This window comes from Molossus molossus, unplaced genomic scaffold (assembly GCF_014108415.1).
Source record: "Molossus molossus isolate mMolMol1 unplaced genomic scaffold, mMolMol1.p scaffold_m16_p_20, whole genome shotgun sequence".
Classification (NCBI taxonomy): Eukaryota; Metazoa; Chordata; class Mammalia; order Chiroptera; family Molossidae; genus Molossus; species Molossus molossus.
The window spans coordinates 10,580,970-10,592,766 of NW_023425356.1; the positions used below are offsets into that span (position 1 = coordinate 10,580,970).

The 11,797-nt window shown below is 59.1% G+C and overlaps 1 protein-coding gene across 1 annotated transcript; it reads left to right on the forward strand.

The window, feature by feature from the left end:
* The first annotated feature begins 118 nt into the window (after positions 1–118).
* On the forward strand, positions 119–10,883 carry LOC118637815 (chymosin-like). The gene is made up of 9 exons (XM_036273397.1): positions 119–180; positions 2,307–2,454; positions 3,306–3,423; positions 4,874–4,992; positions 6,798–6,997; positions 8,224–8,337; positions 8,868–9,012; positions 9,964–10,062; positions 10,746–10,883. Exons 1-9 carry the CDS (start codon positions 119–121, stop codon positions 10,881–10,883), a joined length of 1,143 nt encoding a protein of 380 aa, XP_036129290.1.
* Positions 10,884–11,797: the final 914 nt, after the last annotated feature.

Here is an 11,797-nt window from a genome sequence, read left to right on the forward strand (position 1 = left end):
GAGGGGCTGAAGTCAGAGGCTATCTCTGCAGCCTGGGCTCCGGCCAGAGGGAACTCGCACCCTCTATAAAGGCTGGGCCCCAGGCACCTGCTGCAGCAGTGGCCGTCCGGCAGCCAAGATGAGGAGCCTCGTGGTGTTTCTTGCCGTCCTCGCTCTGTCCCAGGGCAGTGGGATCACCAGGTGGGTGTCAGGCCCCAGAGGAGGGGAAGGGCATCTCATGGTCTTCCTGCCATCGGTTCCCCTGGGGTGTCTTGGAGGAAATGCGCAGGTTCCCAGGACCATCACTCCCTGTCAGTGTTGCTAGTGAATTTGGGACCTTTTCCTCTAAGTGTGCCACTCAGGGTGTGGGGGCAGCGGGGATGTTCGGGGTGTGACTTCTCGACTTGATCCGCGCTGACTCAGCTTCGCCGTGAACTTAGCTCTCTGTGCCCAGCCCCTCGTCTGCTGTCAGAGGAGGTGGCAGGCGTCTCTCCTGGGATCACGGTGAGCAGCAACGCGTTCATCGTGAAGGCTTTGAACGGTGCCTGGCGCTTTGTAGAGCTATGTGTGCATTTGTCAAACAGTGGAGTTCTCTGATGTAACGGTCCTTCGTGGATCAAGTTCCCAGGTTCTCCTTCCAAAACAATACCCGATATTTTTTTGTTGTGTTGTTCAAGTAGAGTGGGAGGGAGAGAGAGGACCAGAGAGAGAGAGAGAAACATCGATGTGAAAGGACCACATCGAGTGGCTGCCACCCGCACGACTGACCAGAGCCGGGGACAAACTGCAACCGAGGTACATGCCCTTAGCGGGAACCGAACCCGGGTCTCTCAGAACCGCAGGCCGATGCTTTAACCGCTGAGCCAAACTGGCCAGGGCAATACCCAATATTTTTTGAGCTGCTTGCTACCAGGTGCCAGACTTAGCTAGGTCTTACCTAGACTCTCATGAATTCTCATAGGTTAGGTAGACATGATTATTTGCATTTTACCAACGAAGAAGCTGTTGTTCAAGGGGGGGTCACTGAGCTCCCCAGACCACGCGGTTAGTAATGGAGGAGCCAGGACTTCCCCCCATGTGGACTTGAACTGTTGACCACACTGTCTCTGGTTTCCAGGTTCAGGTCCCTTTGAGGGAGGCTCTCTGGGGCCTTGTGCTGAGATAGGACACTCAGCAGGCAGCAGCGTCTACTGCGGGCCATCCGGAGTTGATTAGGAACCAGAGCCGAGCGAGCGGGAAGCTCTGGGGGCCGGGGAGGGGACACAGGAAAGGGCAGTGGAGGGCTTGGTGCCAGGCGCTGCCCAGACACCTTCCTTTAGGGCTCACATCCTTTTCTATCATCAGAGACAAAGGCTGAGACACCTCGTGAACCTTTCACTTGTAAGTCAGGGCCTAGCTGAAGTCACACATGAGGGCGGGTGGGGGGTGGGAGGTGATCCCATGATTCACCTGCAAGGCTGTTCCGTGTGGGATCCACTGGGCACGTGACAACCGCGAAAACCACTTTCTTTCCGGGTCCAAAACTGCTGCTGTTTTATGGTCTCAAAGCACTTGCCTGCCTGCAGTGCCCAGTCCCCCACGCCAGCCCCACAGGAGACCACCACCCCTTGAGGTCCACCAGGCTCCATCCTTCACCCACCAGGAGAGGAGGCCGGGCCCCGAGGTCAAGCCATCTGGCTGGTCAGAGGCAGGCGGGAGGGGCAGCTGGAAAGGAAGGACCGATTCCCTTTTGCAGAGGAGGGAGCTGAAGCTCCCAGGCTACAGACTAGCTTCTGTGGTTTCCCCTCTTGATTCTCTTCCTGTCAACATGCCACCACCATCCAACACCTGCACTGTACCAGGAGCTCCCTGGGGACGTGCTCTGTGCAGAAACGCTCGGAAGAATCTCCACCCACCTTGGGCCACTCGGAGAGCCGGGCAAGGGCGGGTGCGTTGTCACAACGTGGAGCGTGGGACAAGGCTTTCCTGTGCAGACAGTGTGCTCGGAGGATGGAGACTTCACCCTGCTCACGACTGTGTCCCTGTGCCCGGTGCAGGGTCTGGCACGTAGTGGGTGCAGCAAGACTTTGCAGACTGAATGGTCACGTGCTTAGTCTCTCAAACCTCAGAGTTGTGAAACTCGTTAGCTGGTTATAAATTACATCTATCGAGTCTCCACTAGCATTAAAAAAGAGTAAGGAGTAGAAAATAGCATTTACTAAGGGTAGGCATTGCTTTGTGCACTGATGTCAAATATACCTTTTACTTTGGGTTGTGAGAAATAAGTGGGGGTGGTTTACAGAGCATCTGGGCACCTCTCAGAGGCCGGCACCCTCCCGTCTCCTCAGGATCCCTCTGCACAAAGGCAAGTCCATAAGGAAGGCCCTGAGGGAGCGTGGGCTGCTGGACGACTTTCTGAGGACACACCAGTATGCCGTCAGCAGCAAGTACAAGGCCGGGAAGGTGGCCAGCGAGCCCCTTTTCAACTACCTGGATGTGAGTGCCTTTGCCAGCCTTCCCGCGATGGTGGTCACAGTGTGCGACGGACACCCCCACCCTTGCCCAAGCCCCACCTCCTTCCCCTCTTTGAAGAATCAGGCAATCCCTTGGGGGGGGGCGGGGCACGGAGGCCGAGTCCTCAGCTCAGCAGTGCTGGGCTCTAAATGCCTCTGGTGGAAGGGGCTGAGCTCAGACAAGCTGCCTGCAGACAACGCCCCTTGAGGTCCATTGTCTGCTCCCAGCTCCAACGGCCTTTCCTGGACCAGGGAGCCACGTCTCACTCTGGGCTCAGCAGGGATGGGGTAGCCGGTGGCCGTCTCACAGCTGCCCAGACTCGGCAGGAAGGCCCCTTGTGCCTGACCCCTTTCTGAGCCTCTCTCACCTGTCACTCTGGGCAGTAGACGACCAGCCCCTTCCCTTCTGTGCTCCTTTCCTCCTGGAAGTCACCCTCATGCACACCCCCGAGCTCTGGTTCTGACACAGGGCAGGAGGTGTGGCAGGGGTCGTGCGGTGGGACTTGGGGTCTGTACCCAGCTGGTGCCCACCTCTCTGTCCCTGCTCCCGACAGGGTCCCTACCAGGCAGGACTTAAATTTTGGTCTAATGTCTGCTTCTGGGGCTGATGCCAGCAGGGCTCATGGGAGGGGCAGGCCAGGCGTGGCTGGGCTGGGTGCCCAGCGTAGGGGCTGGAGACCCCTCCCCAGTGAGCCTCCTGCTTCTTGTCCCTCAGCTTCCCCCGTCTCTGGGCAGAAAGCACAGGGCCTACAGAACTAAGCAGGCTCCATGCCCCTACCCACCCTCACCCTTGCGCTCTCCCCGTGCCCCTGCCCCTGTGCCGTCTGTCCTCAGTGTCAGTACTTTGGGAAGATCACCATCGGGACCCCGCCCCAGGAGTTCACCGTGGTGTTCGACACTGGCTCGTCCGACCTCTGGGTGCCCTCTGTCTACTGCAAGAGTAACGCCTGCCGTGAGTGACCCCCCAGCTCGGACCCGGGCCACTCTGCCCGCAGTGGTCGGGTGGCCAGTGGGCACTGTACTGTGAGGTGTCAGGAGAACTTGCTTTGACAGTCCCAGCCTCCTGGTGCCCCGTCTTCCTGCTCAGCCCTTGCAAATGGCCAGCGACCGGAAGGTGTGCGGGTCTCGAGGCTGACGCACAGGCAGCAGGGGGAGGTGTGCGGGTCTCGAGGCTGACGCACAGGCAGCAGCGGGAGGTGTGCGGGTCTCGAGGCTGACGCACAGGCAGCAGCGGGAGGTGTGCGGGTCTCGAGGCTGACGCACAGGCAGCAGGGGAAGGTGTGCGGGTCTCGAGGCTGACGCACAGGCAGCAGGGGAAGGTGTGCGGGTCTCGAGGCTGACGCACAGGCAGCAGGGGAAGGTGTGCGGGTCTCGAGGCTGACGCACAGGCAGCAGCGGGAAGGTGTGCGGGTCTCGAGGCTGACGCACAGGCAGCAGGGGAAGGTGTGCGGGTCTCGAGGCTGACGCACAGGCAGCAGCGGGAAGGTGTGCGGGTCTCGAGGCTGACGCACAGGCAGCAGCGGGAAGGTGTGCGGGTCTCGAGGCTGACGCACAGGCAGCAGCGGGAGGTGTGCGGGTCTCGAGGCTGACGCACAGGCAGCAGCGGAGAGGAGGGGAACTTGCATTTGTTCTGTCTCTGTCAGGGACCCGAGCCAGCTGCCTACCCTCCTGGGTCCTGTTTTCCTTTCTATCTAGTGATGTTTCTACCACACGCCAGGGGGTGCTGGGCAAATAAGTGAGAAGGCCTCTTACTAATGAGAAAAAGCATTTAATATATGTTATCATTTAAAAAAATATGTTTTTATTGATTTTTTTTAGAGAGACAGGAAGAGAGAGAGTGGTAGAAACATCGATGTGAGAAGGAAAGATTGATCTGCTGCCTCCTGCACGCCCCCTACTGGGGGTCGAGCCCACAACCCGGGCATGTGCCCTGACCGGGAATGGAACCGGGACCTCTCAGTCCCTGGGCGGACGCTCCATCCACTGAGCCAAGCCGGCTGGGCAGTACATGCTATAATTTAGTCCCCAACAATCCTGGGAGGTGTGTGCTCTTTTCACCCCATTTACCAGGTGAGGACACCAAGTTCAGAGAAAGAGACTAGCCTGAGATCACAGAGCTGATAAACGTGAGGCCTGAGAAGCTGCAGGGGTGGCTTTTCTCTCTCTTATTTTTGTTTGGAAGCTACACAGGTAGCACCTGGGTCAGAGAGGTGGTTGAGCAGCAAAGACTACTTTTCTTTATTAGACTCTGTGGGCTCAAGAGAGAGCGGCTGCCTGTTTGCAGGGGAGAGAGTAGTGTTCAGACCCTCTTCTTACAAGTCCTGGTGAGGGTTTCAGTCCTGGCTGGCACTGTTGAGGGAGAAGATTCGATGGCTCCCTCCAACCCTGGGTCTGTATTCCAGAAAACCACCACCGCTTCGACCCGGCCAAGTCCTCCACCTTCCAGGACATGGGCGAGCCTCTGACCATCCAGTACGGCACGGGCAGCATGGAGGGCGTCCTGGGATACGACACCGTCACTGTGAGTGGGGCTCGGGCCGGCTTCCCTCCCCAGCCCGTTTCCGACGCAGACACCAGGCTCTGGCAGGCTGCGGCTGGTGCTGAGGGCCCTGTGGAGCGGCCTGGCTGTCGGGGTAGCTGAGAAGGAGTTTAGCCAGCGGTGTGGGCGGCCCTCCCTCCCCCTCCTTCCACCTGGCCCTCAGAGGCTTCCCCAGATCCTCTCCACCTTCCTGACCTTCTTTCTCGTCCTCACCATGAGCTTCAGAACTCAGAGACTGTGCCGGCACCGGGCTCCTCAGTGCCACACGTGTGACCTCATTTTAAACCCACTGCTTCCGACTGCCCTTTGATAGGTTACTACCCCCTCGTCCGACGAGCGTCTCAGGCCCAGATGAGCTGCTAGCACAGCGGCGCTGTGGGCGCCGGGTCAGACCCATGTGTCCGACTCGGGGCCTGAGTCCTGGAGCGGCATCTCCTCCAGGTCACAGCATCTGTGCCCTCTGGGCCAGGGCCCCCTTTCTCCCCGCTGGCTCCTAAAGTTCCTACTATGGCACCAAGTGATGCCCAGTGCACGCTAGCTCCTCTTTCCTTCCTCACTCACCATCCATGTTGAAAATGGAGCCGCACCCCTGGTACTTATCACCTGACCTTCTGTGGGTTCTTCCTTGGGTCTGGCTGAGGTCTTGTTGGCTGTGAGCCCCAAAGGACACGGCCCTTCTCTGCCTGGTGTCCCGGCGGAGCAGGTGCCACCCAGCAGGGCCTCCGGGAGTCAGCGCTGGACAGCGGAGACCCCAGAGCCACTGGCCGAGTCCCCTGCCCAGGGGTCCTACTTTCTCTACTGCCTGGGACCGTTGCTTTTTCCCTCTGCGTTTTTGGGTTCAGGGGAAAACCCGCATCTCCACTGGGAGCCGGCCCTTGCCGCTGGCCTCCGCGGTGGTGCGACTTGCCGCCCTCAGTGGGCAGCGGGTGGGACGGGAGCCCGGGGCCCAGGCCCTGCTCGGCAGGCTCACGTGGAAGGAGGGTGAGCTGGAGATCGGTGTGGGCGAGCCAGGGGGCCGGAGGACAGAGGAGGGTGAGAAGCAGGACCAGAGCACCAGGACTCTCGGACAGACTCCATCTTGAGAGCTGTCGGGAGCCTCGGGGGCGTGGCAAGGGGTGACATGAGTCAGCATCCATCTCCGAAGATCACTGTGTGGAGGGTGGGCCCTGGGGACAGTGGGCCCTTCAGGGAGGGGGCAGACGACGAGGCCGGTTCAGAGTTCGTGCTCGCCCCGCGGAGCGCCATCACGTGCCCGGACGGAGCCGCGCGGGCCAGTGCTCAGCGTGAGTGTCGTCCGCTCAGCACTGCCTGGGGGGCAGGGTCAGCGCCCGTGAGGCGGAGGACACTGAGGCTGGGAGAGGTATTGTCCCGTCACGCGGTGTGTGAGGTCTTTCGTAAGCACAGGCTGCAGCTGAAAATGCATGTGTTCTTCCTGTCCATCCACAGTGTTCCCGGGAGACGAGATGCCCCGGGTGCAGCCGGGAGGTCTGCAGGCCAGCAGGGGGCCTTGGGACATCCCTTGGCCCACCTTCTTTGGGCTGGTCCCCCAACTGTTTGCACCATGAGCACTGCTATCTGCACCCTCCACCGTGTCCTCTGTCCTTCCTCCCCTACCTGTTGAACCTATTCCCTCAGAACCACAGCACTGAGCTGGGGAAGGAGGGTTTTTCTCTTTCAGGTCACACAGCACCTCTGCCTAGAAAGGGAGGGCTGGCTAGCAGGGGGACCAGGGACCTTGCTGCCTCTGGTCCGAGGGCCCTGGTGGAGCCACTCTGTCTCTCTCGCAGGTCTCCAGCATTGTGGACCACCACCAGACCGTGGGCTTGAGCACCCAGGAGCCTGGGGACGTCTTCACCTACTCCCAGTTCGACGGGATCCTGGGGCTGGCCTACCCTTCTCTTGCCTCTGAGTACTCGGTGCCCGTGTTTGACAACATGATGAACAAGCACCTGGTGGCCCAAGACCTGTTCTCGGTTTACATGAGCAGGTAGGAGCCGGGCCGGACTCCACAGCCTGGCAAGGACTGGTGGCTGGCGGTGGTGTCCACCCCTTGGGGACACTGCAACTCAAGGAGAGTCACCAGCCTCCAGGCACATTCACCCTCTTGCCCGAAGGTCCCCAACATAGTTATGAATGCAGCCAGAGTCCACAGGGCCAAAATTTGACCTTCATTTCTGCCACTTAAAAAAGCAAGCCTGACCCCAACTTTGCATAGGGGCTTTGAACTGTTCCCAAAGTGGCAGGCCACAGTAATCATCTGCTGAGGTCACTGAGATGCCCAGACTTTTAGAGCAGGCTCCAGAGGAATCTTACCTTCTCCTTTCACAATTTGGGCAACAGGCTAGGAGGGACAGTCACCCTGGGAGCCGGTGGCCAAGCCACACCTGCAGCCCGGGGCTTTCGACTCCCCCTAGTGGTCCCTAGTCTCCCCACCTGCCCTGTGACGGCGCAGCTGGGCTGGCCAGAGGGGCGGGGCACAGTGGGGACAAGGCTGATGTCAGGGGAACCCAGGCGGGGTACATGGCTCACTCCTCACCCAGCAGAGGTTTGTGGGCCCTTGCTGTGTGCAGGGGCTGTGCCAGGAGACGGGGAGGGATCAGCAAACAAGACAGGCTGGGAGTTAGCTTCTTGGCAGGGGCAACAGACAACACGCAGTGGCACACACGGTTGTGACGACACGTGTGGGAAGGCACTCACAGTGGGGAAGTGTCCGTGTATGAGAGCTGAGCAATGACAGGAAAACCTGGTCTCAGGGAGGGTGTGAGGAGGGGCCAGGGAGCTTCCCTGTCCCGGTGAGACAGAGGGACAGCCGGTGCTGGAGCCGGGAGGGGGCACGGAGCTGGGTGAGGTCTAGCACAGGGACAGCACAGTAGGGAGCGGGTGACACTAGTGCCCGTGTGTCCAGGCCATGAGGCAGAGCCCAGAAGGAGCGGAGGGGTTTGGGCTGAGGTGGCAGATTTAATCCGTGGGATGTATGACCTTGTTGACAACCTTCTCTCCTAAGCGCAGCTGAGGGGCCAGAGGCCTTGGGTGGTGGGGAGCAGGGGGCACAGGGCGGCAATTGGGGACAACTGAAGGTCTGAGCAGAGCCTGGCAGCCCTGTGACCTGTGTGGCGCTTGCTTCCCGACGTCCCTCACACTGCTCCCATGCTGCCCCGACTGGGGGCTGCCACCCGGTGCCCAGTGCCACAACGTGCCTGTCCTTGGTTTCAGGAACGGCCCGGGGAGCATGCTGACGCTGGGGGCCATCGACACGTCCTACTACACAGGCCCCCTGCACTGGGTGCCCATAACCGTGCAGGAATACTGGCAGTTCACCGTGGACAGGTGGGTGAGCCGCGGCCAGCCAGAGGCTCCTCCAGGTGGGGACCTGAGGGTCCGGTGTCAGCCCCGAGGCTCTGAGAAGGGCTGCAGCACAGCAGCTCATCAGACTGTCACACCAGAGTCTGAATTAGACCTCTGACAGTCACACCTTCAGCTGTGCTTTATCAACAAGACCAGCTGCACTGGTTGAACTGAAAATGCGGGAAGGTCGGGCAACTTGCCTGAGCTGTGCAGCGAGTAAACGGCGGGGCGAGAACTCGGATCTTAGGCCACTCGGGAAGTGCCTTCCACGCGAGGGCACCTGGCTGCTGCTTTCCCGCAGTTTTTGTCCCATTGGAGGTGGTCAGTCTTAATTTAGCTGCCTAGTTGGAAGAAATGGTTTCAGGTATTGGCTCTGAGCTCAGGAAGTTGTGGGGACCCCAAGGAGGGGCCCAAGGGATTGGGAGCCGGCCCTGCCCAGGGGTCCGGGCGGGGAGGCCAGAGGGCAGCCAGAGAGCGGGGGCACTGCAAGGCCATCCTGTCTCCCTCCGCAGCGTCACTGTCGATGGTGTGGTGGTGGCCTGTGACGGCGGCTGTCAGGCCATCCTGGACACGGGCACCTCCATGTTGGTCGGGCCCAGCAGTGACATCCTCAGCATCCAGAAGGCCATTGGAGCCACGCAGAGCCAGTTTGGCATGGTGAGACCAGGCCCCTTCCCCCTCCCCAAGCCCCCCTGAAGAGAGCACCCTTTGCCCATGGGAGAAGTGACAAAGGGAAATGGTAAGGGGCCACAGGTGTTGGGATTCCCCAGGAGGCCTTCACACTGGCCTTCGGACTGCTTCCTGTCCCCCAAGCCTGACCTCTTGTCCTAGGCTGAGGTCTATCTCTGGCCTGGCTGACAGCTGGTCCCCCTCAATGTGACTCTTTAAGGACCATGTCTTGGGACCATGCTTCAGCCTGAGATCCTCCCTAGGTCCTCTGAGAAAGCAGGCCCCTCCCTAGCACTTGGCTTCAGGTACAGAGGGTGGGGTCCCGGCCGGGGACCATCTCTGCTGCTTCCAATCACACCCATCACCACCCCCCTTTTCTCGTTAATCCTCACCTGAAGATATTTTTCCATTGATTTTTAGATAGAGTGGAAGGGGTGGGAGGAGAGAGAAACATCAATGTGAGAGAGACATATTGATCGGTTGCCTCCTACACCACCCTGACTGGGTATGTGCCCTTGACCGGGAATCAAACCCATGACCCTTTGGTCTGAGGGCCGACACTCTAACCACTGAGCCAAACCGGCCAGGGCCACATCGCCCTTTTAAGAGGACTTCCCTCTGCTCTTTTTAAAAAATAACTTTAAATTACTTATTAAAGTATGGTCGACATACAATATTATGTTAGTTTCAGGTGCACAACATAGTGATTTGACATTTATATTCCTTATGAAGTGACCACCACAATAAGTCCAGTAACCATCTGTCATGGTACAGAGTTACTGTGATATTAGTGACTATTTTTTCTATGCTGTACGTGACACCTGGAGACGTACTTATTTTATAACTGGAATTTTATACGCCTTGCACCCCCCCCCCCGCCCCCGGCAGCCATCGATGTGTTCTCTGTGTCTGAGTCTATGTCACTGGTTGGTTTTTCAGTTTGACATCAACTGCGGGAGCCTGAGCAGCATGCCCACCGTGGTCTTCGAGATCCACGGCAAAAAGTACCCACTGCCCCCCTCCGCCTACACCAGCCAGGTATGAGCCTCAGCGGAGGGAGCCCCAGGCTCCCCTAGCTGCCCCCTCCCTCCTGGAAAGTCATCGAAGTTGGTGATCAGTGGAAGGGCCTAGATGGATAATGCAGGACATATATTTAGACCAACTGGCCCTTCGGAACGGGGCCCTGTGGTCCTTGGGCCCCATCTGTGGCTGTTACAGCCCCATCCTGGGAGACATGGCACAGATGGGAAGGGCAGAGCCCTGGGCTTGAGGGAGGGGCAGGCAGGACCACGGCGCCCCGTGGAAGCCTCCACCACTGCTCTAGCTTCTAAGTCCAGGGCCCAGAGCTCTTCCTGGGATTTTCCCAGATAGCCTGGGTTTTGTGGGGACCCAGACCCCCCGAGATCTGCTTTGAGCTAACCCTGAGCACCCAAACTGGCAAGGCTTCGGGGCCCAGGTTGCTCTGGCAGGTGGAAGGTGGGGGCTGGACAGGACAAGTGGGGTGGAGTGGGGTGAGGGGCTACCACCCGTGCCCTTGGATTGCGTCCCTTTATTTTTTGAACATCAATTTCTTCATCTGTTAGTGAGATGGATCTGAGACTGGTTCCTGCCCAGGCAGGCGACTTCAAGGGTGAAAGGAAACAATAGAGGAGCGTGGGGGGGGGTCCTGCCTGTAGGCACCCCGCTGGGGTGGGACCAGCTACATCTCTGCTGTATTTCAGGACTCGGACTTCTGCACCAGCGGCTTCCAGGGCGACGACAGCTCTGAGCAGTGGATCCTGGGGGACGTCTTCATCCGGGAGTACTTCAGCGTCTTCGACAGGGCCAACAACCGCGTGGGGCTGGCCAAGGCCATCTGATGGCGCCGCTGACCGTGGACCTTGCTGCCCCAAACACATGCATGCACACAAGTTGGGTTTTTGGGCAGATGGTTCTCAATAAATACCTTGTCTCTGCAAAGCCTGGCTTTCCTTGGGGCTGACGCCCTGTACTGTCATGAGGTGTGACTGTCACAAGGTGCGACTGTCACGGGGTGTGACTGTCATGGGGTATGGCTGTCATGGGTGTGACTATCATGGGGTGTGACTGTCATGATGTGTGACTGTCACGGGGTACGGCTGTCACCGGGTGCAGCTGTCACCGGGTGTGACTGTCATGGGGTGTGACTGTCATGGGGTGTGACTGTCATGGGGTATGTCTGGCAGAGCTGGGGCTACATGGGTGGGGAGGGTTGGGGATACTGGTGATGGGTGAGACTCTCACAGGGAACTCGCCATTGTAAGCTCAGGTCAGGTAGAATCTTGCCTCCCTGTTCTACTCTGGATCTTTCTGGGCAAAGGGCACAGCAGGGAGACTGTTGCAGGGGAGCAAGGGCCTGAGATGTGGGGCAGAGTAGAGAACGTTGGACAGAGAAGGACTCTGGGTCTGTTAGGGGAAGGGCCTCGCTGCCTCTAGGAGAAGACAGTTAGGGAAAGAGGCCGAGGGCATCTGGGAAGGCCTGTGGGTCCTGAGGTGGCCCTGACCTTGGGCAGAACCATAGCTGAGTTCCATCCTCAGTGCTGCTCCAAACCTGACTCACCAGTGCCCAGACAGAGGATCCCTTGCTCCATGGGACAGGCTAGTCTTTCCCAACAGGGGACAGTGCAATTGACCAGGCTTCTGTGACTACTGAGTCCTACCCCACCTTATCCTGACCACACGGCCCTGCTAACAACTGAGGGGCAGGAGGGGCATGCAGCAGTCTACTCCCCTTATGAAGAGGAGTGTGTGTGTG